The following is a 26,118-nucleotide window of genomic DNA, read 5'->3' as shown; positions in this document are numbered from 1 at the left end:
GGGCGAGGTGGTGCAAAGGATTTTTGGCGTCTGATGGGGCCTTGCACACTAGCCTACGAGTGAAGAACTCTCTGCGAAGCTTGGTGGGTACGATACCTGCGAGCACCGGCCGGAGATCCGTCGAAGTGAGGCGTAGGCAGCCAGTGATGATCCGCATGGTGTCATTGAGGGTTGGGGTCTAGCTTGCTAGTATGAGCATTGCTGCACCACGCAGGGGCGGCGTACTCAGCGGCGCTGTACACGAGTGCAAGAGCACTGGTTCGAAGAGTAGATGTCCTGGCGCCCCATGACGATCCGACCAAGCAACACAGGAGGTTGTTCCGTGCTGAGACTTTAGCACAGAGAGCTTCAAGGTGTTGCTACCCACAAGCAACACATTGAAGCTCTCTGTGCTCCTACAAGCTATCCTCCAATCCACGGGAACTGATCCTGAATCTATTAAATACTAATAATCGTTGTCATGGCACACACAAAAGAAAGAGCTGGATATTAGGCAAAACTGGCGAAATGATGTCAGGCATGCAAACATGTTTAAATAAAAATAAATTTCCAGCAATTCCTGTAGGAATTTTATTGAGGGATCACCATAATTAACTGCCACTGGGTGGTGCTCTTATACAATGTGAGAGTATTTTCACCTCACCTTCCTAAATCTGTTCTGAAGTGACCTAGTGAAATCAGTAGATAGGATTTGTGTGACGTGTCATTCAAGTGTTCTGCTTATGTTACTGAATCAGAAATTGAAATGAAGGATCTAGTCAAGGGATTTCTGTTCATTTTGAGCTGCAGTCTCTCCTTTGCCCTCTATTTTCATCAGGGGGAAAAAGAGGAAAAATGCATCATAGAGGACATCCCAGGTGATACGCTAGTTACAGGTGAGCATGCGTTCATGTGTTCTTTAGGTGAGCATGGATTTATTGTTCTTTAAATACAACAAAATGAACAATGTTGTCAACCATACAAAGGTATTTTCATTTCTAACAACTTCTACATATCACAATGTGATTCAGAAAAATCAAATAATCACCAAAATCATTTTTCAGCTGTTAAGTTTAGGTTTATATTTATTGTTTTATTGGAGAAGATCAATGGGATTGTGGGCCATAGGCATGAAGTACAGTACAATATTTCTAGTTGTCAAATCCCTGTTTTATATTGATTCTGCACTCTACTTATTTATGATTTTACTTTAAAGTTTTTTTTCTTATGATTCAAGTGCACTTTTCCTTTTCTCAATTGAACATATTTTAACACAAATGTTTGGGTTAACTTAACTGCATAATCATGACCCCTTGTTATTCACAAGTGACAATATATTATATTATATAAAACTATCTGTATTAAAATGAAACGAATACAGCCTTTAACAAGATGTTAAAAAAACTGTTGTTTGTCACCTGCAACATTCTCACCAAAGAAGGTCACCTTGTTTATTCATTTAGCGTCCTTGGAATTGTGACTATTAGCTTTTTGTGCAAATACTTCTTTGTTATGGTGCCAAAATACATAAGCCATTAATGACTATTGCACAGTATTCACCAGTTATCAAACTAAGGAGACCAGGAAGATTGAAGACCTCTAAATACTCAATCCAATTAATTACATTTAATTTGTTTCATTTTCAAATCAATAGAAGGACCTTTCCTTCCAAAATTGCAGCACTTTGATGGGAATATATGGGGGAAAAAAACCACAATCTATAAAAAGAGCTGTGTTGGGCATTACAATGTAATTGAGCATCATAAAATGTCTGGTAATGTTTTCCATTAACAAGAAAATGGTTGTTGAATTTTCTTAGATGATTTGAATTGAAAACAACACCAAATATGATTGCATGAGCTTATTTCTGGATTAAGGTAAAAGGCTGCCTGACACAATCATTTGTTTTGAAAAAGGCAAGTTATGTGTTCATAATGAGAATGTCTATAATAAATTCCAGACTTCTCTTCAATTAAAACAATAACCTTTCACACATGATGTGATATATTCCATATAATCACATTTGACGTGATCTAAACTATCCATTCTTATTGTTCTAGAATTTGAGATTGCAATGATGCAAAACTTTTGAGTTAAAGTATGGGAAATGTTAAAAGTGGAAAATTAAATATACTGCATCAAAATGCAGGCACCATTAATAACCAGATAGACGAATTATTGACTTAAATAGAAGTAAATTATCTAATTTCACACACAGAAAGGTGGATGCAGGAGTTCTAAAGTTGGGAACTGAATGTTCAAGGTAACTTGAAATTTGGGAAGAAAGGCACAAAGGAAAAGGAGGTGGGATAGTGCTATTAAAAACAGTTGTGATCTGTGCAGTGGTAAGAAATAATTTTGGCTCAATATATTTTTATATCGAATTAAAATCAGTTTGAAGGTAGACACAAAATGCTGGAGTAACTCAGCAGGACAGGCAGCATCTCTGGAGAAAACGGATGGGTGACGTTTCGGGTCGAGACCCTTCTTCCGTTTTTAGTTGAGCTAGGAAAAAGCAAGAGGCAGGAGGCACGTGACATTTATCGACACCCCCACAAATATTAACTGTAGCATTGGTCATGACAGACATCAGGAAAGTAGAGAGGTAAATAACTAGAGTAATTCAATAATTTTGGGGAAGTCTAATCTGCATATCATTTGGACAAGTCAAATATGCAGTAATAAAGTGGACAAGTTCATAAAATGTGCATGAAATGTCTTTTCTAGATCAGTACATAGGGAAACAACCAGAAAAAGGCTTAATTAATATCGTGACAGAGTGACCTTTAAGAAAAAGTGAATGCAACATGAGAGCATTTAATAATGAATTTGTAAATTATGTAATGAAAACAGTAAATTCTGGGGAAAAAATCTGCAGGTATGGCCGCATCTGTGGAAAGAGAAACTGTTAACGTTTCAGGTCTGGGACTCTTCGTCAGAACTGGGAAGGAGAGAAAATACACTGGCGTCATAGAGCATGGAAACAGGCTCTTCGGTCCATCTCGTCCATGCCAACCATGATGCCCCATCACTGCTCGTCCCATTTGCATGTGCTATGCCCGTCCCTCTAAACCTTACCTATCAATGTACTTGTCCAAGAGTCTTTTAAATGCTGTTATAGTACCTGCCTCAACTACCTCTTCTGGCAGCTTGTTCCAAATACCCACCACCTCTGTGCGAAACGGTTACCCCTCAGGTTCCGATTAAATGTTGCCTCTCTTTAAACCTCTGTCCTCTAGTTCTTGATTTCCTTGACCCTGGGTAAGAGACGGTGCATTCACTTTCTCTATTCCCCTCATAATTTTATATACCTGAGATCACCCTTCAGTTTCCTGCACTCCAATTAATAAAGTCCTAGCCTGCCCAACCTCCCTATAGCTCAGGCCATTATAGCCTGGCAATGTCCTTGTAAATCTTCTCTGTAGTTTTCCAATTTAATTATTTATTTTAAGTAGCAGATTAGATGGGGCAGGGGTGCTCAGAACAAAGGGAACATCTCTGATTGAATGAGACCAATCAACATCACGTGGTAGTTAAGTACAATTAAATTCAGATTAAGCTTCTTTGCTGTGCAGTATGTTGTTAATGGCAACATACGGCAGACCAGACAAAAAAAAGGAACTTGACCAAAAATGCCCAATCCAATTTAGTGACAAACACAATATTCTCCATAAGTGAATACTAATGTCATTTACTCTGGTTTACATTGTTAGTGCACTATATATCATGATGAAATACACAAAGCTTTGCAATCAAATTTCTTGGCTTACGTTGTTCTAACAATGTCTTGAAAATCTTTTATCAAGGGATAATCACTGTAAATTAGTGTAGACAGATGGTCTCGTTTCTAAAGTACATAGTTAGAGGTTGGATGAGGGTAAGTGCGTCATATTTTGTGTTATATGTCTCTTGGGGAGATTCACATTGATTGTCCTTCCAGTCTCTGAGGAATCTATTTATGTTATAAAGTACACAAAGTGCTAGAGTAACTTAGCGGGTCAGGCAGCATCCTTGGAGAACATGGATAAACATAGAAAATAGGAGCAGGAGGCGGCCATTTGGCCCTTCGTGCCAGCATCGCCATTCACTGTGACCATGGCTGATCATGATAGATGATGTTTCAGTTCAAGACCCTTCTTCAGACTGACCTGCTTAGTTACTCCAGCACATTGCGTCTATTGGACCTGACCAAATACAGAATCAAGCCCTTAAGATCGCGGCCAAAGAACTGGCTCCTGTTTTGCAGTTCATTTTCCAACAGTCGCTTGACTCAGGTGATGTTCCGCTGGATTGGAGGAAGGCTAACATCACTCCTCTCTTTAAGAAGGGTTCAACCACCAACCCGGCTAATTATTTACCAGCATCTGCAGTTATTTTCATATACTAATTATTGTCCTGTTTCATTAACAAGCACTTGCTGCAAACTACTGGAGCATATAATCGATAGTAATCTGATGAGACACCTTAGCAAACATAGCATACTTGCTGACAACCATCAAGCATTTAGGAGGCATAGATCATGTGAGTCTCAGCTTATCCTGACAACAAATGACCTGGCCAAGAACCTTGACAGCAATGTCGTCACGGATTTAGTAGTACTAGACTTTTCTAAAGCATTTGATGTCATCCCACACCAGAGACTGCTTCGGGAGCTTGACTTCTACGGTGTTCGTTCCAACACGAAACAATGGATTTCCAGTTTTCTGATAAAACGTCTTCAACGCGTGTGTGTGAATGGAAAAAGCTCTGATTGGCATCCAGTGTTAAGTGGTTCACCTCAGGGCACAGTACTGGGCCCTCAACTGTTTCTGCTTCACATTAATGACATCCATGAAAAAGTCACAAGCACGACCAGACTATTCACTGGTAATTGTTTGCTGTATTGCAAATTAAGTCAGATGATGATAAAGATGCTCGCCAAAAAGATCTCGATACTATGGTTGAGTGGTCACAACAATGGGGGATGCAGTTCAATCCTTCCAAATGTGAAACCATGCGTGTCACCAGGAGGAGGAAACCAGGCGAAACATCATATAATATCCTTGGTGCACCATTGAAGAATCCAAACAGACCAAGTATCTTGCCATCAAATTACATAACGATCTACGTTGGGATGGTCAGACTCATCATGCAACGGTGAAAGCACCAGGTGTCCTAAATTTTCTGAGACGCAACTTTTATCATTGTTCAACTTCTATCAAGGAGAAGTTATACTTCACCCTTGTTAGACCACATTTGGACTACACAGTTACAGCTTAGGATCCATACACAATTAAAAACATTTCTTCCATCGAACATGTCCAAAGACAGGCAGCTCGTTTTGTTACAAATACCTATGAGAGAGAAGCGAGTGTTACCGAACTTCTAAATTCATTGGGATGGAATACTCTCCAAGACGGATGTAAAGCCCACCGTTTGACCTGTTTTTACAAAATGTTAAATGGTCAGCTCGACATAGATTTAGATTTTTTTTAACATTTAGAGATACAGCGCAGAAACAGGCCCTTCGGCCCACCGGGTCGGCGCCGCCCAGCGATCCCCGCACACCAACACTATCCTACACCCACTAGGGCCAATTTTTACATTTGCCCAGCCAATTAACCTACATACCTGTACGTCTTTGGAGTGTGGGAGGAAACCGAAGATCTCGGAGAAAACCCACGCAGGTCACGGGGAGAACGTACAAACTCCGTACAGACGGCGCCCGTAGTCAGGATCGAACCTGAGTCTCCGGCGCTGCATTCGCTGTAAGGCTGCAACTCTACCGCTGCGCCACCGTGCCGCTACATCAACACCAAACCCAAACCTATCAGGAGTAGACGAGGGCATTCGATTCAATTTGAGATACCAGCTATCAAGACAGATGTGTATAGCAATTCATTCTTCCCTCGCACAATTAAAGCATGGAATAGTCTTCACCCTACTATAGTTATTCAACCAGATGCAACTAAATTTAAGGCAGCTCTTCTCCAATAAGCCCTTCTTGCTTAAGTCCATACTCCGTCACCTCCAGTTTAAATTCCATTTGGGATATTTTGGAGGACCAAGAACCAAGACCAAGACCAACCAGCATCTGCAGTTCTTTGTTTCTACTATGTTAAGTGTTGTGATATTGCTGGGACTACTTTGTGTATCCAAGGACTACTTTGTTGTACTTCGTGGTCTGGTACCTGTTTTACCTTTAGTGACTCTGGATCCAGGTGACCACGGAATAAACAGCCTGGAGTTGAGCTCCAGCATTGTAACCTTTTATACACGTGTACTTGTGGTCCGTCCAGAGTCACTAAAGGTACAACAGGTACCGGATCACGAAGTACAACATTAACTATGTGGTTGAAATGAAGTATCTGGTCACAAGACTTGTGATATCACCATAACCAACATCACTCTACAGCAGGAACCTGATTGCAAATCACATTGAAATGGGGTTACATACACCAGAACCCATTTGGCTATTTACTTTGACGTCATATGAAAGTGGTGGCACTTGACTGACTGGAAACTCCAGACAACAGAACACTTTCTAAAGAACAATTAGATTTTCAGATATTTGGAGATATTTTACAAAACTATTGTTGGTTTCGAAGAGGGAGATACAAGATCCAGCAGTTGCTGGAATCTTGAACAAAAAACAATATGCTATAGGATCTCAATAGGTCAGATAGCATGTGTGGAGCGAAATGGACAGACACCATTTTGTGTTGGGTCCCTTCTTCACTCTAAAGGAAGGTACTGGTCCATAAGTACATAAATTCTAGGAGCAAAATTAGGCCATTCAATCCATCAAGTCTACTCCGCCGTTCAATCATGGCTGATCTATCTTTCCCTCTCAACTCCATTCTCCTGCTTTCGCCTCATAACCCAAAGCCGTTACTAATCAAGAATCTGTGGCAATGAATTTCACATTCACCACCCTCTGACTAAAGAAATTCCTTCCCATCTCCTTTCTAAAGGTACATCCTTTCATTCTGAGGCTGTGGCTTCTGGTCCTAGACTCTCTTATTAGTGGAAACATCCTCTCAACATTCACTCTATCCAGGCCTTTCACTATTCCAAAAGTTTCAATGAGGTCCCCCCTCATCCTACTAAACTCCAGCGTGTGCAGGCCCAGTGTCTTCAAACGCTCATCATATGTTTGCCCAATCATTGCTGGGATCATTCTTGTGAACCTCCTCTGGACCCTCTCCAACACAAGCACATCCTTCCTCAGATATGGGGCCCAAAACAAGACCAGAAACATTGTTTGTCCATTTTCTTCTAAAACTATACCAACTCAGTTCCTATAGCAATTTGTTTGGTGGTCTTATGGATTTGTTTCTTAAAATGGGCAAATTATTGATGAATTAGTGGCAAGATAAAACTCAGTCCGGGCTTAAAGTTGCAGTTTTGCCTTCTAAGAATATGTTGAATGGGATGGGAAGGAGGATAGGAGAAGCACAAAGTTCCATGATGTCATGTCATATGATGGCTTTAGTGTCATAGTCAGACCTATTTATCCACAATTGTTAATAGTAATTAAGAAAACAGTAATTGAATCTAGTATATTCCAACCGTAAATCTCCTTTATCTTTTCAGGACGATACAAAATGCAATCTTGGGATTTTGCTACACATAATTTCCTGCCATCTGCCCCAGGTTTGGGTTTGGTTGTGAACATCAAGGGTCCTGGTGAACAGGTAAAATAGCACTTTAGATTATGGATTTTAATAAACTATTACAATGCAGCATCTGGTAAATGATGCAAACAAGCAATTGAATGATTAATGGGTCAGATGTAATTGTTTATTGGAACTGGAAGGATAAATTTGAAATGTGAACATATCCTTCTGACTGATGCTAATTGTACAACCTACAAAACTTTTTATGTTTTTAATGCAAAATAATACCATTTATGATCGGTTTTGCTTCTCTACTGCAACACTGTTGCTGACAAACTGAGAAATCAGCATCATGATACTGTGAGACTGTTTCCTTTTGAGGAATAAGACTTGAGAGGCAACTTTTTTCACTCAGCAGGTGGTGGGTATGTGGAACGAGTTGCCAGAGGTGGTAATTGAGGGAGGTACTATAACAGCATTTAAAAGACCGTTGGATAGGAAAGGTTTAAAGGGACATGGTCCAAACATGGGAAAATGGGATTAGCTTGGTTGAGACATCTTAGTTGGCATGGACAAGTTAGCCCGAAGGGCCTGTTTCCATGACTACCTTGCTATGCACAAAATGTAGTGTATGCCCAAAATGCTCAATGTGACTCCAAATGTCAACCATTTTATCCAAGGAACTACCTAGTGAACTTTCTTGGCAATGCCTCCAATTCATGAATATTATTTCTTCAATATGGAGTGCACAATTTTGCACAGTGTTCCAGGTGTGGTCATTTCAGCTCTCTGAAAAGCTGCAAGAAAAAACAAAAAGAAGTATAAATGATTTTATCGTTGACTAAATAATTAATGTTTCTCTTCTTAAAAACAGATTTTGCTACATAAATTATATGGTCCAGCAAGTCATTTTACATTTCATTCGCACTCTCCAGGGGAGCACTACATCTGCCTGTCTTCCAACTCCACCAAACTAGCAGTGTTTGCTGGAGAGAAATTGGTATGTGCATCATTTTGGCAACATATTTTCCTTCTAGTAAACTGTGAACAAATGATAAATTATCAGTACAATGACTCTAATGCCAATTATACTTAATAAATGCAGCATAAAGCTTCACAATGTTATACAAAGAGTAATCAAATTCATAAAACCTTCTGCTTACCTTGTTTTCTAATGAAATGTGGCCATTAGTGGTAATGTTGGGATCTAACCTAGGGTGGCACAGTGGGCAGCGGTAGAGTTGCTGCCTTGTAGCTCCAGAGACCTAGGTTCGATCCAGACTACGGGTGCTGCATGTATGGAGTTTGTAGCTCACTGGCCTATAGTTCCCAGCATTTTCCCTGCAAACAAATATAAAGTGTTTTGCTCTTTGCTTTAGGAAGGGAATTCAATTTAAGATCATAAGATGTGATAACAAAAGTAAAGCATCTTGCCGTTTCTAACCTTTCAATAGGATTGTGGCTGATTCGGCATTCCTCATCTGTTTTCCTGCTATTTCTTGTACAAGCCTTGATTCCCTTACTGATTAGAAATCTCAATATCTCAGCTTTAAATACACACGAGAAATCTGTGGAAAGGAGTTCCAAAGACTCAGAAGCCTCTCAAGGAAGAAATTATTCCTCACCTCAGAATTAAATGGGTGCCCCCTTATAAGGAGACTGTTTACTGGTTCTGGTATTTCCTTTGAGATGAAGTAGGCCCTCAGCATTTCTACCTTCTCATTCTCTTAAATGTTTGAATAAGATTGCCTCTCAATGAGATTTTAACAAGATTGCTTCGCAATAACTTGTTTAACCTCTCCTCGTAAGGTAACCTCCCCTTTCCTATTGAATCCTCTCTGATCTGCCTTTGTTGTGATACAATTTTTACTAAAATGGGAAAACCAAAATTATTTGCAGTACTTTTGATGTTGTATCATTAGTGGCTTCTGCATCTGCAGCAACACTTCCATACTTTAACATAACAGCCAGCGTACCATTGGTCCTCCTTATTACCTGCCGCAATTGTGCCCTAGCTTTCTGCGTTCAATGTGCGAGAACCCACAAATCCCATTGTGCAGCAGCTTTCCGCAGTTTATCTCAATAACATTCTTTTCTTTCTTCCTTCCAAAATGATCTTCATGTTTTTCTTGGTTCTTGGTCCTCCAAAATATTCCAAATGGAATTTAAACTGGAGGTGGCGGAGTACGGACTTAAGCAAGAAGGGCTTCTTGGAGAAGAGCTGCCTTAAATTTTGTTGCGTCTGGTTGAATAACTATAGTAGGGTGAAGACTATTCCATGCTTTAATTGTGCGAGGGAAGAATGAATTGCTATACACATCTGTCTTGATAGCTGGAATCTCAAATTGAATCGAATGCCCTCGTCTACCCCTGATAGGTTTGGGTTTGGTGTCGATGTGGTAATCTATGTCGAGCTGACCATTTAACATTTTGTAAAAACAGGTCAAATGGTGGGCTTTACGTCTGTCTTGGTGTTCCACCCCAATGAATTTAGCAGTTCGGTAACACTCGCTCCTCTTTCATAGGTATATGTAACAAAACGAGCTGCCTGTCTTTGGACACATTCGATGGAAGAAATGTTTTTAATTGTGTATGGGTCCCATGCTGCAACTGTGTAGTCCAAATGTGGTCTAACAAGGGTGAACTATAACTTCTCCTTGATAGAAGTTGAACAATGATAAAAGTTGCATCTCAGAAAATTTAGGACACTTGTTGCTTTCACCGTTGCAAGATGAGTCTGACCATTCCAACGTAGATCGTTCTGTAATTTGATGTCAAGATACTTGGTCTGTTTGGATTCTTCAATGGTGCACCAAGGATATTATATGATGTTTCACCTGGTTTCCTCCTCCTGGTGACATGCATGGTTTCACATTTGGAAGGATTGAACTGCATCCCCCATAGTTGTGACCACTCAACCATAGTATCGAGATCTTTTTGGAGAGCATCTTTATCATCAGCTGACTTAATTTGACGATACAGCAAACAATCATCAGCGAATAGTCTGGTCGTGCTTGTGACTTTTTCCATGGATGTCATTAATGTAAAGCAGAAACAGTTGAGGGCCCAGTAATGTGCCCTGAGGTGAACCACTTAACACTGGAAGCCAATCAGAGCTTTTTCCATTCACACATACGCGCTGAAGACGTTTTGTTAGAAAACTGGAAATCCATTGTTTCGTGTTGGAACGAACACCGTAGAAGTCAAGCTTCCGAAGCAGTCTCTGGTGTGGGATGACATCAAATGCTTTAGAGAAGTCTAGTACTACTAAATCCGTGATGACATTGCTGTCAAGGTTCTTGGCCAGGTGATTTGTTGTCAGGATAAGCTGATACTCGCATGATCTATGCCTCCTAAATGCATGTTGGTTGTCAGCAAGTATGCTATGTATGCTAAGGTGTCTCATCAGAATACTATCGATTATATGCTCCAGTAGTTTGCAGCAAGTGCTTGTTAATGATACAGGACAATAATTAGTATATGAAAATAACTGCAGATGCTGGTAAATAATTAGCCGGGTTGGTGGTTGAACCCTTCTTAAAGAGAGGAGTGATGTTAGCCTTCCTCCAATTCAGCGGAACATCACCCGAGTCAAACGACTGTTGGAAAATGAACTGCAAAACAGGAGCCAGTTCTTCGGCCGCGATCTTAAGGGCTTGATTCTGTATTTGGTCAGGTCCAATAGCTTTTGTTGTATTTATGTTGAGCAGTAACTTCTTTACACCTTCAAGCACAATTTTAATAGCAGGCATATCAGACAATTGACAATAGGTGCAGGAGGAGGCCATTCGGCCCTTCGGGCCAGCGCCGCCATTCAATGTGATCATGGCTCATCATTCTCAATCAGTACCCCGTTCCTGCCTTCTCCCGATACCCCCTGACTCCGCTATCCTTAAGAGCTCTATCTAGCATATGGGTTGGGCGGTAGATCTGGGAATGATGAAGGCTCCTTATCTTCCCAGGTGAAAATTGGTTGAAATTGCTTTGCAAGAGCTTCTGCCTTCGCCTGGTCCTCAGTGATCAAACAGTTGTTCACTTTAAGCATCTGGACACCAGTGTTATCTGCCTGTCTAGATTTCACATATCTCCAAAAAGCCGTGGGTTGCTCCCCCTCAAGAATGGAAGGAACATGTTGTCTATGGTTACTCCTAATAGCGTGATCAACTTGCTTTCGTACTCTAGTAAAATTGTTCCAATCCAGTTTTGTGCCCCTTTTTTGGGCACAGATATAAAACTTCTCTTCTTACTGCAGAGACGTTTCAGTTTTGCCGAAAACCAAGGAGGGCGCCTATGGCCCTTAATGAGTTTCTGAGGAACATGATTTACAACAATGTCATTTAGAGTCTCTCAGCCACACCCAGTTGTCCTTTACCGTTCTTTTATCTGGATGCAGGTTAAAGAAATCTTTCCTCAGTTTTTCTGCCAAACCTTAAAATCCCTCACAGTTCACTTTTCTCCAGAGGGACATTTTACCCAGTGGTTTTGAAGGAACTTTAATCTTTGTGTGCAGTGTTGCTTGAATAATAAAATGATCGCTGATTCCAGCACACGATGAAACCTCTGAAATTAAGTCTGGATGCGAAGTCAACAATAAATCTAAAGTGTTTTCAGTGCCACTTGCATCATCACGTCTGGTAGGGAAAGTGACTTTTTGGGACAGGTGATTTTCCAGAATAAGGTCAGCCAGGGCTTCCTGAAGAGCCCCTTTTGGTTCGCTTTGTGTGCCGTCAGACCAATCTACACCTGGGACATTGAAATCCCCCCCCAGGATGATAAATGGAGAGCGTGACGAGGTGCTAATTTTGGAGATGTTTGATTTAAGATCTAAAAGAGGCACAGATTTTGAGTCAGGTGGTCGGTAAAGGCTTCCGATCTGTAACAACTGACCCTGGAGCGTAGCTTGACACCAGATTTGCTCAGCGTTGCTGTCTAAGTCAGTTCTTTCAAAACACGGAATGGTATTGTTTACTCCGATGAATACACCACCTCCATGCAGTTTCTGTCCTTTCTAAAAATTTGGAGATGAGGAAGGAAAATCTCAGCAGATTTGATTGTTGGGTCTAGCCAAGATTCGGACCCGATAAGGATATCAGGTTTTTCAATTTCAATAAATGAATTTATAGCAGCAGATTTTCCTTTTATACTGCGACAATTTATAACAGCGATTTTGATACGATATTTATTGCTGATAGTTTTGCAAGCCATTTCCACGAAACACATTTATGTATGTTTTCTGGGCACTGAGTTTTGAGAATATTTAAGGTTAAAAACAGCTAAAGAGCTAAAAAAGTCCCGATAAAAGGTTAAACTAAATAAGACTCAGAAGAGTCTTCCACATAATACTCCACTTGCCTACTTACTTAACCTATCTCTGTTTATAAACCGGCTATATTCTCCTCACAACTTGCCTTTTCACCTAATTTTGTATTTTCCATGAACTTAATTCAAAATTCTCAATATTGAACGAACAAAAGATAATTTCTTCATAGTGGCCATTGTATATAAATATAATCCCCTGTCAGGTTATAGTGTTTTTATTTTACAGCGCATCAATTTGGACATTCAGGTTGGTAAACATACCAACGAAGAATCTCTTGATGAAGCCAAGGACACATTGAATGATCTGAGGAAAAGAATTCATCATTTGATTGGGCAGATGCAATATATCAACAAACAACAGGACTACCAGAGGGTATGTCAACATGTTTTTAAATGTAAAGGAGTTTTGGCAGATTTTGTCGTGTAACCGTTCCTTGTCTGATAGGCCTGCAAGTCAAAAGGTGTAGGATTTCAATCATCACTAAGGAAGATACAAACAATCTCCCAGATGTTCTAGGGTGACGGAGCAACTGAAGGAAATCCACATTAGGCAGGAAATGGTGTTGGGTAGACTGATGGGACTGAAGGCTGATAAATCCCCAAGGCCTGATGGTCTGCATCCTAGAGTACTTAAGGAGGTGGCTCTAGAAATTGTGGATGCATTGGTGATCATTCTCCAATGTTCTATAGATTCAGGATCAGTTCCTGTGGATTGGAGGGTAGCTAATGTTATCCCACTTTTTAAGAAAGGAGGGAGAGCGAAAACAGGAAATTATAGACCAGTTAGTCTGACATCAGTGGTGGGGAAGATGCTGGAGTCAATTATAAAAGACGAAATTGCGGAGCATTTGGATAGCAGTAACAGGATCGTTCCGAGTCAGCATGGATTTACGAAGGGGAAATCATGCTTGACTAATCTTCTGGAATTTTTTGAGGATGTAACTAGGAAAATTGACAGGGGAGAACCGGTGGATGTGGTGTACCTCGACTTTCAGAAAGCCTTCGACAAGGTCCCACATAGGAGATTAGTGGGCAAAATTAGAGCGCATGGTATTGGGGGTAGGATACTGACATGGATAGAAAATTGGTTGGCAGACAGAAAGCAAAGAGTGGGGATAAATGGGTCCCTTTCAGAATGGCAGGCAGTGACTAGTGAGGTGCCGCAAGGCTAGGGAGTGGGACCGCAGCCATTTACAATATACATTAATGACTTGGATGAAGGGATTAAAAGTACCATTAGCAAGTTTGCAGATGATACAAAGCTGGGTGGTAGTGTGAACTGTGAGGACGATGCTATGAGGTTGCAGGGTGACTGGACAGGTTGTGTGAGTGGGCAGATGCGCTGAGACCACACCTGGAGTATTGTGTGCAGTTTTGGTCTCCGTATTTGAGGAAGGGCATTCTTGCTATTGAGGGAGTGCAGCGTAGGTTCGCAAGGTTAATTCCCGGGTTGGCGGGACTGTCATATGATGAAAGAATGGAGTGGCTGGGCTTGTATTCACTGGAATTTAGAAGGATGAGAGGGGATCTTATAGAAACATATAAAATTATTAAGGGATTGGACACGCAAGATGCAGGAAACATGTTCCTGATGTTGGGGGAGTCCAGAACCAGGGGCCACAGTTTAAGAATAAGTGGTAGGCCATTTAGAACTGAGAGGAGGAAAAACATTTTCACGCAGAGCGTTGTACCTAACTTTACATTTAATTAATTCAAAAATGTGCATCTCAATAATGTCTTTATATTAAGATGATTTGATGCGGTATTCAAATAAAATCCTATTATGTACGAGCATTTAACTAATACTTTGAGTCTCCTTTGATCTACAGTCACGTGAAGAAATATTTCGGCAAGTCAGTGAATGGACTAACAACAGCATCTTATGGTGGGCTATGATTCAAACCACAATCCTTCTCACAATGGGAGTCTGGCAAATGAAGCACATGAAAAATTTATTTGTAGCCAAGAAACTAGTGTAAAAGGAACTGTCTTACAGGGTAGAATTTCCACTGTAGGGTTCCCAATTTATCTTCCACACCTCTGCAGAAGAGCTATGAAAGCACAGAATAATTACATGAAAACTAATTTATGAAACTTTACCAGAATTTCCTTCGATCTACAAATGGAGGTTGTATATTTTAAATATTATGACACATTTAAAACTAATTAATTTTAATCACCTCATCATACATCTCAAAGATTCCTTAATAATTATCTAAAGATGGATATTTGTTCTCCAAAAGCCAACTAATTTGAATTTATGTGTCATGCCTAAGGCACAGAGGCTATTTCTTCCTGCTCAACCAAGCAAGGGTAAACAGTTTGAGGATCTCGCTGGGTCCAGGAGGCTGGGGCAGTGGATTAGAATAGTATAGAAACCTTAGAAAACCACCAATCTGCACAGTATTTTCTATGAGCTCAACACTGCAGTATTACTGAATAATGCTTTGCCATTTTGATTCACGACCTTTATCTGTCATAGGTAATTTATGTGATTGAGTGTTTAGAGAATGTATTATGAGATTGTGCTAATATAATCTCGAAATTGATCCATACTACAATTTAAATTGTTATTCCATATATGCATTGAAAAAGGTAATAAAACAGGTTTTTCTGAGAACATATACAATACTGTAGTTGTTACTGAATTTTGGTATTCATTTTATTTTAATGGCCTTCGATTCCTTCTCCATTCTCTTCCTTCAATATTTATTTCTAAATTTATATTCCTTCTTGTTCTTTTTTATAACTTCCTTATAACATTTTATTGCTTTTTACAGATATTACGTTTTATAATTGTAACACCATTTTATTTTGGCATGATAGCTACCACTTAATTTTTGGACAGTTGTTGTGACTACAAGATACAAGCATTTCTAAAAGGATGTTTCACACAATAACATAGAACATAGAACTGTTTTATGCACAAGAACAGGCCCTCAGCCCACAATGTGCCAAACATGATGCCAAATAAGTTAATCCCTTATCTACCTGTACATAATCCATATCCCTCCATATCCCTATCCTTAAATGCCACTATCATGTCTGCCTCAACCACCAACCCTGGCAGCACATTCGAGGCACTTCCCACCTTCAGAGTAAAAAAAAGCTGCCCTGCACATCTCCTTTAAACTTTGCCCCTCTCACCTTAGAGCTATGCCCACTAGTATTTATTTTTTCCATCCAGGGAAAAATATTCTAACAGTCTACCCTATCTATGTCTCTCATAATTTTATAAATTTCTATCAGGTCTCCCTGCAACCAATAACAAATGTAATTTTGAACAGACTTATAAGACAAGTATGATTTTGCTGAATTGTATTAAAAAACAGAATTTTGCTCGAAGTACACGTGCCAATAAAGCACCATTGAACCATTGAATGTTCATGGGTTGCATAACATTTTCTAGCTTTTATTTTTAATGTTCTCTTTTCTTATAGAGAAATGCTTCAAGTACGTATTATAGAAAGTAGGGGGGGGAAAAATCACAATATATAAACTACTCTAACCAAGTTTTTGGGGCATTACAACACATTTAATAGTCAATGAACTACAGTACTTTTGATGTCAAGTCAGTGTAGTGATATAAGAAACCAAGCCACAATGATTTGTACTCTCCATATCCTACCTATTATGTAATGGCAACTTTCCAACTTTTCCAGTGACTTCTTTTCCAATTGCCATTACTACACAGGGAGGAGGAGTGATCTTACGCAGACCCAACAAAACAGATCTTCCAGTTGTTATTTCCAATTTAATTAGTTGTTTATTGAAGTAGTTGTACAAACAAGGAGATGAACATACCAGGCTTTACTTATTTTGCATACAAGTTGTAGCTGGCTGCTGTCTCTGGTCTGGTCGCAGGTCTCAGGTCTGTCCTGTCGTTGGTCTGACAGGTTTGGTGAGAACTGTATGCTCTCCCTGTGTCTGGCACTCCCTGTCCCTTATGCCCATATATATATACACCACCCTGTGCATCTAACGACCGCCCCCAAGTGTCCAAAATAATATGCAAAATATATCTAGACAAAATAATAGTAGCTAGCCTAAGCATAAATGGCTCCAACACACTGGCCCCTAATCGTTCTACGTATATAACGAAACAATTACCAATAAACATTAAAAGGAGCTATAAAAACTTTACACGTTATCAAAAAAAAGGTATGTACCATATGTTGGCATCTAATCTATTTTAGCGATTCTTCAATCTTTAGGGCCACCAGTCTCTGCTGAACCGGTCTCAGCTTCTTGGAGCAGAGATATCTTTGTTATCAGTCTTTCCAAGATGTTACTCTTAGTCTGAAGTCGAACTGTGCGCACAATACTTTGTGCATCTGGTATGGTCTCCAATATTCTGCCTATTAGCCAGGAGCCTCGTGTTGCAGTGGAATCAGCCACCACAACAATGTCACCTGGAGCAAAGCTTCTTTTTACATCATTTCTACCAGCTTCTAGTACTGATAATTCTTCTTTGAATCTTTGTCTTTGACTGAAAGAGATGATTGCGCTTTCTGCTTGGAAACGATCTTCAGGACATAAACATAGTCCGTGGAGTGCTGCTTTAAAGACTTGCATCTCCTTTTCAACCTTTTCCTTTAATTTGCCAGGATCTTTTTCAAAACTACTCACAGCACTCTGAATCTCCTTTCCCGTTCGAGTCAACTGCAGGAGTGTTGTCTTTACTTTAAGAAGCCAAGCTACGGCAATCTTCAGATTCCTCCATGATGAGAAATAGGTGATCAGAAAGTTTGTGGGGTTCAATGGATTTTTGACAATGACTCTCATTGTGATGTCTTGTTTGATTTCTGGATCATTAGCAGAGATTGCAGATTCCAAGTGAGGTTTTGGCCATTCTCTGCCTGGCTTACAGAGAAACTCTGGTCCCTTGATCCATCTTTTACAGCTTAAGAAGCGGTCTGCTGTTAGTCCTCTAGAGGCTTCATCTGCAGGATTTCCCTTTGTGCCAACATATCTCCATTGTGATACATCAGTAGCATCCCTTACAAAAGAGATCCTGTTTGCTACAAATGTTTGGAAGTGTTTGGTTTCGTTGTTGATGTACTTAAGCACCGTTGTGCTATCGGTCCAGAAGATGGATTTGTTGAAGCTGTCATTCTTTTTGCAGCCTTGTGTCGACTCCGACAGCTAGGACTGCAGCTGTAAGCTCAATTCTGGGAATCGTCATTTGTTTTAATGGTGCCACTCTGGATTTTCCCCATTATGAATGCAACATGCACTTCTTTGTTATCGTTTTTCAGTCTTAGATATGAAACAGTACCATAACCACTTTTGCTGACGTCTGAAAAGTGGTGCAGCAGAGCACATCTGATTTGACCAAAGCTTGTGGGCTTCATGCATGGCCCACTTTAAACCGCAATCTTGTTGAGATCTGTTAGCCATCCTGTCCAACGCTGAGAGAAGGTTTGAGGTATGTTTTCATCCCAACCAAGTTTTTCCTTTCGGAGCTCCTGCCTAATCAGCTTGGCTGGCAGAGTAAACGGTGCTAGAAATTCTAAAGTGTCATATATAGAGCCGACCATGGACAAGATGCCACGTCTTGTGTATGGTCGTGTCTGTGCAGCAATTCTGAACTTGAACACACCTGTTTCAACGCACCAGCGCAATCCCAGTGCTCTTTCCATTGGCAGATTATCTTTGTCCAAGTCCAACTCCTTAATCTCTTTGGTTCCGTTTTCTTGTGGAATGGATGCCAAATACAGCACAGCTGTTGCTGATCCATTTTGACAGTATGAATCCTCCCATTTGGCAGATGGCAGTCAGGTCTTTTACCATTTGAACTGCTTCCTGTTCCGAAGGCATGGATTTTAAACAATCATCTATGTAGAAGTTGTTCTTTACTGTAATTGTTACCTCTGCTGGAAACTGAGCTTTGTTGCCCTCAGTTTCCCTTAATGCAAAGTTTGCACAACTTGGTGACAACACGGCTCCAAAAAGATGTACCTTCAACCGGTATTCAACAAGATCTTGCTGCACATCACCATCGGGCCACCACAGAAATCGCAGATAGTCAATATGCTTTTCTGATACCCTGACCTGATGAAACATTGCTTTGATGTCAGCCATCAAAGCAACTGGTTCTTGTCTGAATCTGATGAGAACGCCAATAAGTGAGGTGGTAAGGTCTGGACCCTGCAGCAGTTAAGTGATGTTCCTTTGAAGACTGCACCAGAGTCAAAGACCACCCTTAAGGTTCCTTTCTTTGAGTGATACACCCCGTGGTGAGGAATATACCAGAGTTCTCCATTACTTCGATTCAGCTGGTCCACTGGTACCGTTTCAGCATAACCATTGTCAATCATTTCTGTGAGGAAAGATGTATATTCATCGTGAAATTTCTCATTCTTGCAAAACTTACGTTTCAGGCTCTGGATGCGTTGCTCTGCAATGCAACGGCTATTTGGCATGCTGCCGTTTTCTTGTTTGAAAGGTAAGTCTAGACAATAGTGTTCATCTGTCATCCTTGCTGAGGATTCAGAATAGCCAAGAACTTTACATCTTTCACTGAAGTCGTGATTGTATTGTTTGACCAGTAGCTCCTCTAGGTTTGCAATGGATATTCGATTGACAGAAATAGACAATAGGTGCAGGAGTAGGTCATTCAGCCCTTCGAGCCAGCACCGCCATTCAATGCGATCATGGCTGATCACTCTCAATCAGAACCCCGTTCCTGCCTTCTCCCCATACCCCCTCACTCCGCTATCCTTAAGAGCTCTATCCAGCTCTCTCTTGAAAGCATCCAACGAACTGGCCTCCACTGCCTTCTGAGGCAGAGAATTCCACACCTTCACCACTCTCTGACTGAAAAAGTTCTTACTCATCTCCGTTCTAAATGGCCTACCCCTTATTCTTAAACTGTGGCCCCTTGTTCTGGACTCCCCCAACATTGGGAACATGTTTCCTGCCTCTAATGTGTCCAATCCCCTAATTATCTTATATGTTTCAATAAGATCCCCCCTCATCCTTCTAAATTCCAGTGTATACAAGCCTAATTGCTCCAGCCTTTCAACATACGACAGTCCCGCCATTCCGGGAATTAACCTAGTGAACCTACGCTGCACGCCCTCAATAACAAGAATATCCTTCCTCAAATTTGGAGACCAAAACTGCACACAGTACTCCAGGTGCGGTCTCACCAGGGCCCGGTACAACTGTAGAAGGACCTCTTTGCTCCTATACTCAACTCCTCTTGTTATGAAGCAGCAGCAGAGCAGCCATTTACATCCCTGCTGTCATTGTCTCTTCCCAAGGGACCATTGATGACCCACCCCAGTAGGGTCCTCACAGCGTATGGTCCATTCCCTTGGCTGTTGATCAGCTCCCAAGGCTCCAATAACTGAAGCATTTGGCCCGATGAGTAGGTCAATGCCAGAGACTATTTCAGGAATCTTGATATCCTTGATATCCTATTTCAGGAGTCTATTTCAGGAATCTTGATATCTTGATATCCTTCAAGTATCCTTCATTGTATCAGGCCTTCCTGTCTGGGAGTGTTTAGCTGAGAAACAGGCATGGTTTTATGAGTGAACACATCAGATAGTTGACTAAAATCGTCTTTGTCCAGACTAGATATTTCCAAATCTGAGATATGATGACTGATCACAGGCTTCACTTGGTTCATGGTACGCAAGAGAATTTTGGTCTTTTGTCCTGTAATGTTCAGCCTTCTCATTAAGCTTTCTGTGCAAAAGGTCGATGAACTTCCATGATCCAAAAATGCATATGTTTACAACACTGTGTCCCCCTTGTGGCTCTTTACTTGTACTGGTATAATGGAGAAGATGCAGGGTCCATCACCAGCCACAATATGCCCACACATACGAGGTGAGATAACAGCATTCCTCACAATTGGTTTTTAATTCTGTTCTGTATGCTCTGGCTTCTTTTCTTTGTCCTTCTGTTCCATGGGAAGTATTTCAGGATGATTTTGATTGCACACATCATAAGTCAAACGATTCTTGCAGTCTTTGCTCATGTGTCCTATTTTCAAACATCCAAAACAAACTCCCTTCTCCTTTTAGGAAGTCTAACTTTTCTCTGTGCCCCTTCTTCCTGATCCGTGAACACCACCCCAATGTGTGACCACTTTTATTACAGAATAAACAAGAACCTTGTGGCTTTGTGGTAGATACATTTCTTTTAATTCCATTTGTTGTCAGATTTTATTGCACCTGTGCTTCTACAGGTATTACAGTTGCTGCAAAACTATTTTTTCTTAATTGCTACCTTTCACTTGCCTTAGCAAAAGTAGAGCTTTTGACAGTTGCAACTGGCTTAGCAACCTGGATGTTTCCAAAAGTGGCTCTGATAGTATCTTCACTTGTTTCTCCATGAAGTCTACCAGGTCAGAAAATTTAGCTCAATGTCCGCGCTTTTCCTGTAGCTGACATGCCCTATCCCTCCACTTGTCTCTGAGCTTGTAAGGCAGTTTTAGAAGGATAGTCTTCATAATGGAAGCGATATTCATTTTCTCCATTGCGATGTTCCATTGCATTGCAACAACCTCTAAGGAACAGTGAGAATGCCTTGACCATATTTGAGTGGCAATCTTATGTTCATTACGAAAATGCTCTTTAAGCAGATCATTTGCTCTTTGATAGCCCTGGGCTGGAGGCAAGTATTGGCAGGTGCGGACTAAGTCTTTTGGATGCCCTCTTGTGTTTTGCTCCACAAAATGTAAGCGTGATAATCCTGAATCTATACCTTCAGTCTGGTTCAATAATAATTGATTCGAATACACTGGTCAACAGATTTTATTACCGCAGGGTTTTTCCTCTAAAATATCCGTCCAACTCAAACGAGTGTCTGGACAGTTTTCAGCAGAGTAAAGCACCTTGTCCCAAATTGATTGCTTTTTATACAGAGAAGAAAAGGGGTGGCACAGTAATTACTCAATAGCCAATTACAATCTTAATACAAGTCACATGCTTACAGGGAAAAGCATCACAGGGTTGCAGAAACAAAACTTAACACTTAACTTTTCAATACATGTCCATACAAGGCTTTGTTTGTTCCAATATGGAGTCATTTCTTATCTCTCCAGTTTTGCATTATTCTGCACCTGAGCTGATAAAGATAATATTCCATTCCAACTAAGCAAACACTATAGCAAGGCATCCAGTTTTACTTGCTAGAACAGCAGGACGTCCATTTTAAAATCCCATAGTATTCCTAATCCCATACACTCTCATTCCCTCCTTTTATCATTCTATGATACCATTAAAGTTCAATCCCCGCTTTAAAACAATAAACCACATTAGACACCTTAAGAATAAAACAATGCCTTTGTATTCACTCATGTGAATGGGGAAGCAACCCTTGAGTATAACCAGAGATATAATGCTATCTCAAGTGGCCTCACAAAAGATCAGATCCAAACCTTGTTTATTTATACAGAGGGGGAGGTCACATCCATGCTTAGTCCATCATTAGCACTTTTAAATAATGGCTTACTGGCACCAGAAAGACTCGCTACTGGCACCAGAAAGACTCACTACTTGCTACAATGTCTCTTGCATGAGCTGCTTCTTGCCTGTATCTTCTTAACCCTTTCGGTTCCAAAACTCCTCATGTGCATCATCCTCCTAGTCTCGCCCTCCAAAGGCAACATATCCAACTACACCTATTCTATTAAGTCGGTCATACTCAAAACCCACTTCATCTTCCCCTACATTCTCTATCCTCTTCTACTCTAATAATCTTCCTAGTCGTTCAAACTCTTTCTTCACCCTATCAACATCCTCAACCTCATCACACAATTCAGTCTGTCTTCTTACTAACATTCTCGAAGCATCGATGCCTTCTAACTCCATCTGCATTCTTCCTGGGCCGCGACTGTTAGCGGCTGGGAAACAGGGTTGTTAAATATTTGGGATATCAGGGCAGGGGTAGATACGGATGGTACATGTGGTGTGGTTAGAGATAGATTAACATATGGGGGAGGTGCGGTAGGGAGCTGGGGAACAATGCTAGTTCTATGATTCCATTCATCCAAATCATCATTGTCTTCCTCCGTCAGGGCAAGGCCAGCCATTGGATTACGTAATCCACTTTTTCAATTCTCCCAGACCCGATCAGGGTTTCCAGACTCCTGTTTCAAGCGTTTCTCATGAGCACATTCCTTCTTTATCACTTCTGCTGATTTAGCCACTCCTCCTTCAGTAATTTTTAATCCCAATTTTAAAGCATTATCCTGCCAACTTGCTAACACTGAAGCTTCCTTTAATTCTTGACAATACTGTTTCCACAGGGCAATAAGTTATTTTGCCGTGGTATTCCTATTATCCTTCCAAATTATCTCCTGAACCTTTTAAGCAACATCCAAAGTCTTAGTTCCTCCCAATGGCCATAATTCACTTCCCAATTTCTTATTTAATTCCCCCAACAATTGTCCGAATTGAACCGATTTGTCAGGATATCGTTCACATAAGATTTGTAAAGCACTGTTTGACTCGGTTGTAGTATCTACACGATTACCCATTCTGCTTACTTATAATTCAACAGTCGCGTTTCAAACGGCACAAATACTTATTACTTCACACAACAGTTTCACACAACAAACTCTTGCAGCGGGACTCTAACCCACGCTCTCAGGCCTTGGACCTGAACAGCATCCCCACTCTCAGGACTTGAACCTGAACAGTGTTTATCGATATCAATATCGTACAACTTTATATTGATCCCCAGTGATATCAATCACTGACCAAAATATCTGCCTCTTCCAGTATTCGCCAGACTGACCTGAATCTCGTCGGGGCACCACACAAAAGTTAGAAAAATGGTAAATTCGTCGTCAGACAAGCGAAAGTAGAGTAAAACAGCGGTAGTAAAAGAAAACTACTTACAGTGGGGGCCAAATTCCTCTCTCCGCGTCCAAGACGATTGAGTTCCTTGACAGCGAACTCGTGGTGACTGTCCGTTGAGATCCCACTTCTGACACCAAATGATAATCCTGATTCTATACCTTCAGTCTGGTTTCATAATAATTGATTCAAATACACTGGTCAACAGATTTTATTACCGTGGGTTTTTCCTCTAAAATATCCCTCCAAACTCAAACGAGTGTTTGGAAAGTTTTCAGCAGAGAAAAGCAGCTTGTCCCAAGATTGATTGCTTTTTATACAGAGAGAAAAGGGGGTGGCACAGTAATTACTCAACAGCCAATTACAATCTTAATACAAGTCACATGGACAAAGATAACATCCCATTTTAACTAAGCAAACACTATAGAAAGGCATCCATTTTTACTTGCTAAAACAACAGCAGGACGTCCATTTTACAACCCCATAGCATTCCTAATCCTACATACGCTCAAGCGCTCACTGTTATCATTAGTCTTTCTTTCCACTCCTCTCTTAAATGCCTTGATGAAAACCTCATACTGCAAAGGATCACCGTCATAAACAGGAATGTCTCTTGGTGGTAAAGTAGAAGAGAGATTTTGTTAAGCCAGAAGAACAGTAATGTCATTTTGCCTCTGAATTAGGTTACAGATTTCAACTTGGTTTCCATCATTCGATACAGGGGGGATAATGCAAACATGCCCCTGCACACCCTTTTGCTTCTGTCTTTACATTTTGCCTTTGAAGAGAGTTTTGAGTTAGATGGGTCCTATCATGAACTCTAGCAGATAGTCCCTGAGTTGTTTGTTTTGGTCTAACAACCTGCTGCTGTTGGGAACGATTCAGTTCCCCTCAACACATTCTGTCTTTGTTGCACTTGATCAGGCAAGTATTCAGCTGCATGTGGATCTAATTTAGCTGATGTTTCCTTTTGAGCAGTTATTTTTCACAAATAAGAGTTTAACCCATCACCTTTGCATCTTGTATAAAACCGATAAAAGCTTCCATTGTTTGTTGAACCCACTGATTTTGCTTTTTGAGTTCATCTTCAGGCAGTGGTAGCTTCATCAATGACTCGTAATTTTCTTTGACTTCATCAGAGTTTGATTAATTTAATCAAGTTAGATTGTACTTCATTTACATTTTCATTTGATTTCATGAGCTCTTTCAGCATTTCCATTAACTTGACAGCTTGTTTACATCTCGAGTTTCTTCTCTTCTGGTGCTTTTCAATGAGCAATTCCAAGCCTTTGGCAGTGTATTTAATAACCCTTTTTTTCTTTTCAGATTCCTTTCTGACATCGCCATCTTGTGATTGAGCATCAGATCTGATCACAAACATACTTGTACACTATCCCTTTAAGACGCGTTGACGTAAAAGTCATAGCAGCACAAATATTATAAATACCTGATATCTTGTGATTCTCAAGGTCACTTCTTTGTTCTCAATTCTCCATTACAATAGCTGTTTTCCAATACAGCCTATTACATATAGCTTCTCCAATAAAGCTTAATGCTGTACATACTCACTTTCCCTGCACGTTGACTTTCGAGATTTTCCATCTCCGTTAGTCAAATTAGTGCAGGCGGTGACCTTATCCAGTTGACTGGGAATAGCGGCGTCAGGCTTGTGAACTAAAACAATCCTTGTTCCGTCCAGTTGACTCACAAGCTCCAGTCTCACTCCTAAAGCGAGTTCTCACTTAAGATGTAATGGCAACTTTCCGACTTTTCCAGTGAATTATTTTCCAATTGCGATTACTACACAGGGAGTAGGAGTGATCTTACGCAGACCCAACAGAACAGATCTTCCACTAGTTATTTCCGTTTAATTAGTTGTTTATTGAAGTAGTTGTACAAACAAGGAGATGAACATACTAGGCTTTACTTATTTTGCATACAAGTCATAGCTGACTCCTCGGTAACTGGTCTGGTCCCCGGTCTGACCAGTCATTGGTCTGTCCAGGTCTGGTGAGAAGTGTATGCCCACCCTCCCTGTGTCTGGCACTCCATGTCCCTTATGCCCAGATATATACACCACCCTGTGCATCTAATGACCGCCCCCAAGTGCCCAAAGTATTACGGCAAGATATATCTAGACAAAATAATATAATATGCCAACAGTAGCTAGCATTTAAAAAAATGGCCCCATCATATTGCTTAACATCTCAAATTCCATCGCCTTCCTTGGATTCATCTTTGTTAAAGTTTGCTTCTTCTTAAAACAGACAACACACAATGGGTAAACCGTGGGCAGTGGGCAAGTCCTAAATGGGACTTGTACGGGAGTTGGACGGCCTCGCCCCCATGATGTCTCCACTGTCTTGTGTGCATGCCACATGTATAGTCGGCAAGTCGCTGGT

At 40.7% G+C, this 26,118-nt stretch overlaps 1 protein-coding gene across 1 annotated transcript; it reads left to right on the top strand.

Annotated features, from left to right (window-relative positions):
- The first annotated feature begins 745 nt into the window (after nt 1-745).
- Nucleotides 746-14,875, top strand: LOC144598734 (transmembrane emp24 domain-containing protein 11-like). The gene is made up of 5 exons (XM_078409090.1): nt 746-875; nt 7,555-7,655; nt 8,452-8,577; nt 13,123-13,269; nt 14,726-14,875. Exons 1-5 carry the CDS (start codon nt 746-748, stop codon nt 14,873-14,875), a joined length of 654 nt encoding a protein of 217 aa, XP_078265216.1.
- The last annotated feature ends 11,243 nt before the right edge of the window (nt 14,876-26,118 follow it).

This window comes from Rhinoraja longicauda, chromosome 1, assembly GCF_053455715.1.
Source record: "Rhinoraja longicauda isolate Sanriku21f chromosome 1, sRhiLon1.1, whole genome shotgun sequence".
Classification (NCBI taxonomy): Eukaryota; Metazoa; Chordata; class Chondrichthyes; order Rajiformes; family Arhynchobatidae; genus Rhinoraja; species Rhinoraja longicauda.
Note: the sequence above shows the minus strand (reverse complement) of the source record. Positions and strands in the feature narration are given on the sequence as shown.

Bases quoted from the DNA above. Each gene is read 5' to 3' on its own strand.
- LOC144598734 (XM_078409090.1), top strand. From the start codon at position 746: ATGAAGGATCTAGTCAAGGGATTTCTGTTCATTTTGAGCTGCAGTCTC. The intron at 7,656-8,451 runs GTAAAATAGCAC...TCTTAAAAACAG, and splicing joins TCAAGGGTCCTGGTGAACAG to ATTTTGCTACATAAATTATA. The intron at 8,578-13,122 runs GTATGTGCATCA...TTTATTTTACAG, and splicing joins TGTTTGCTGGAGAGAAATTG to CGCATCAATTTGGACATTCA.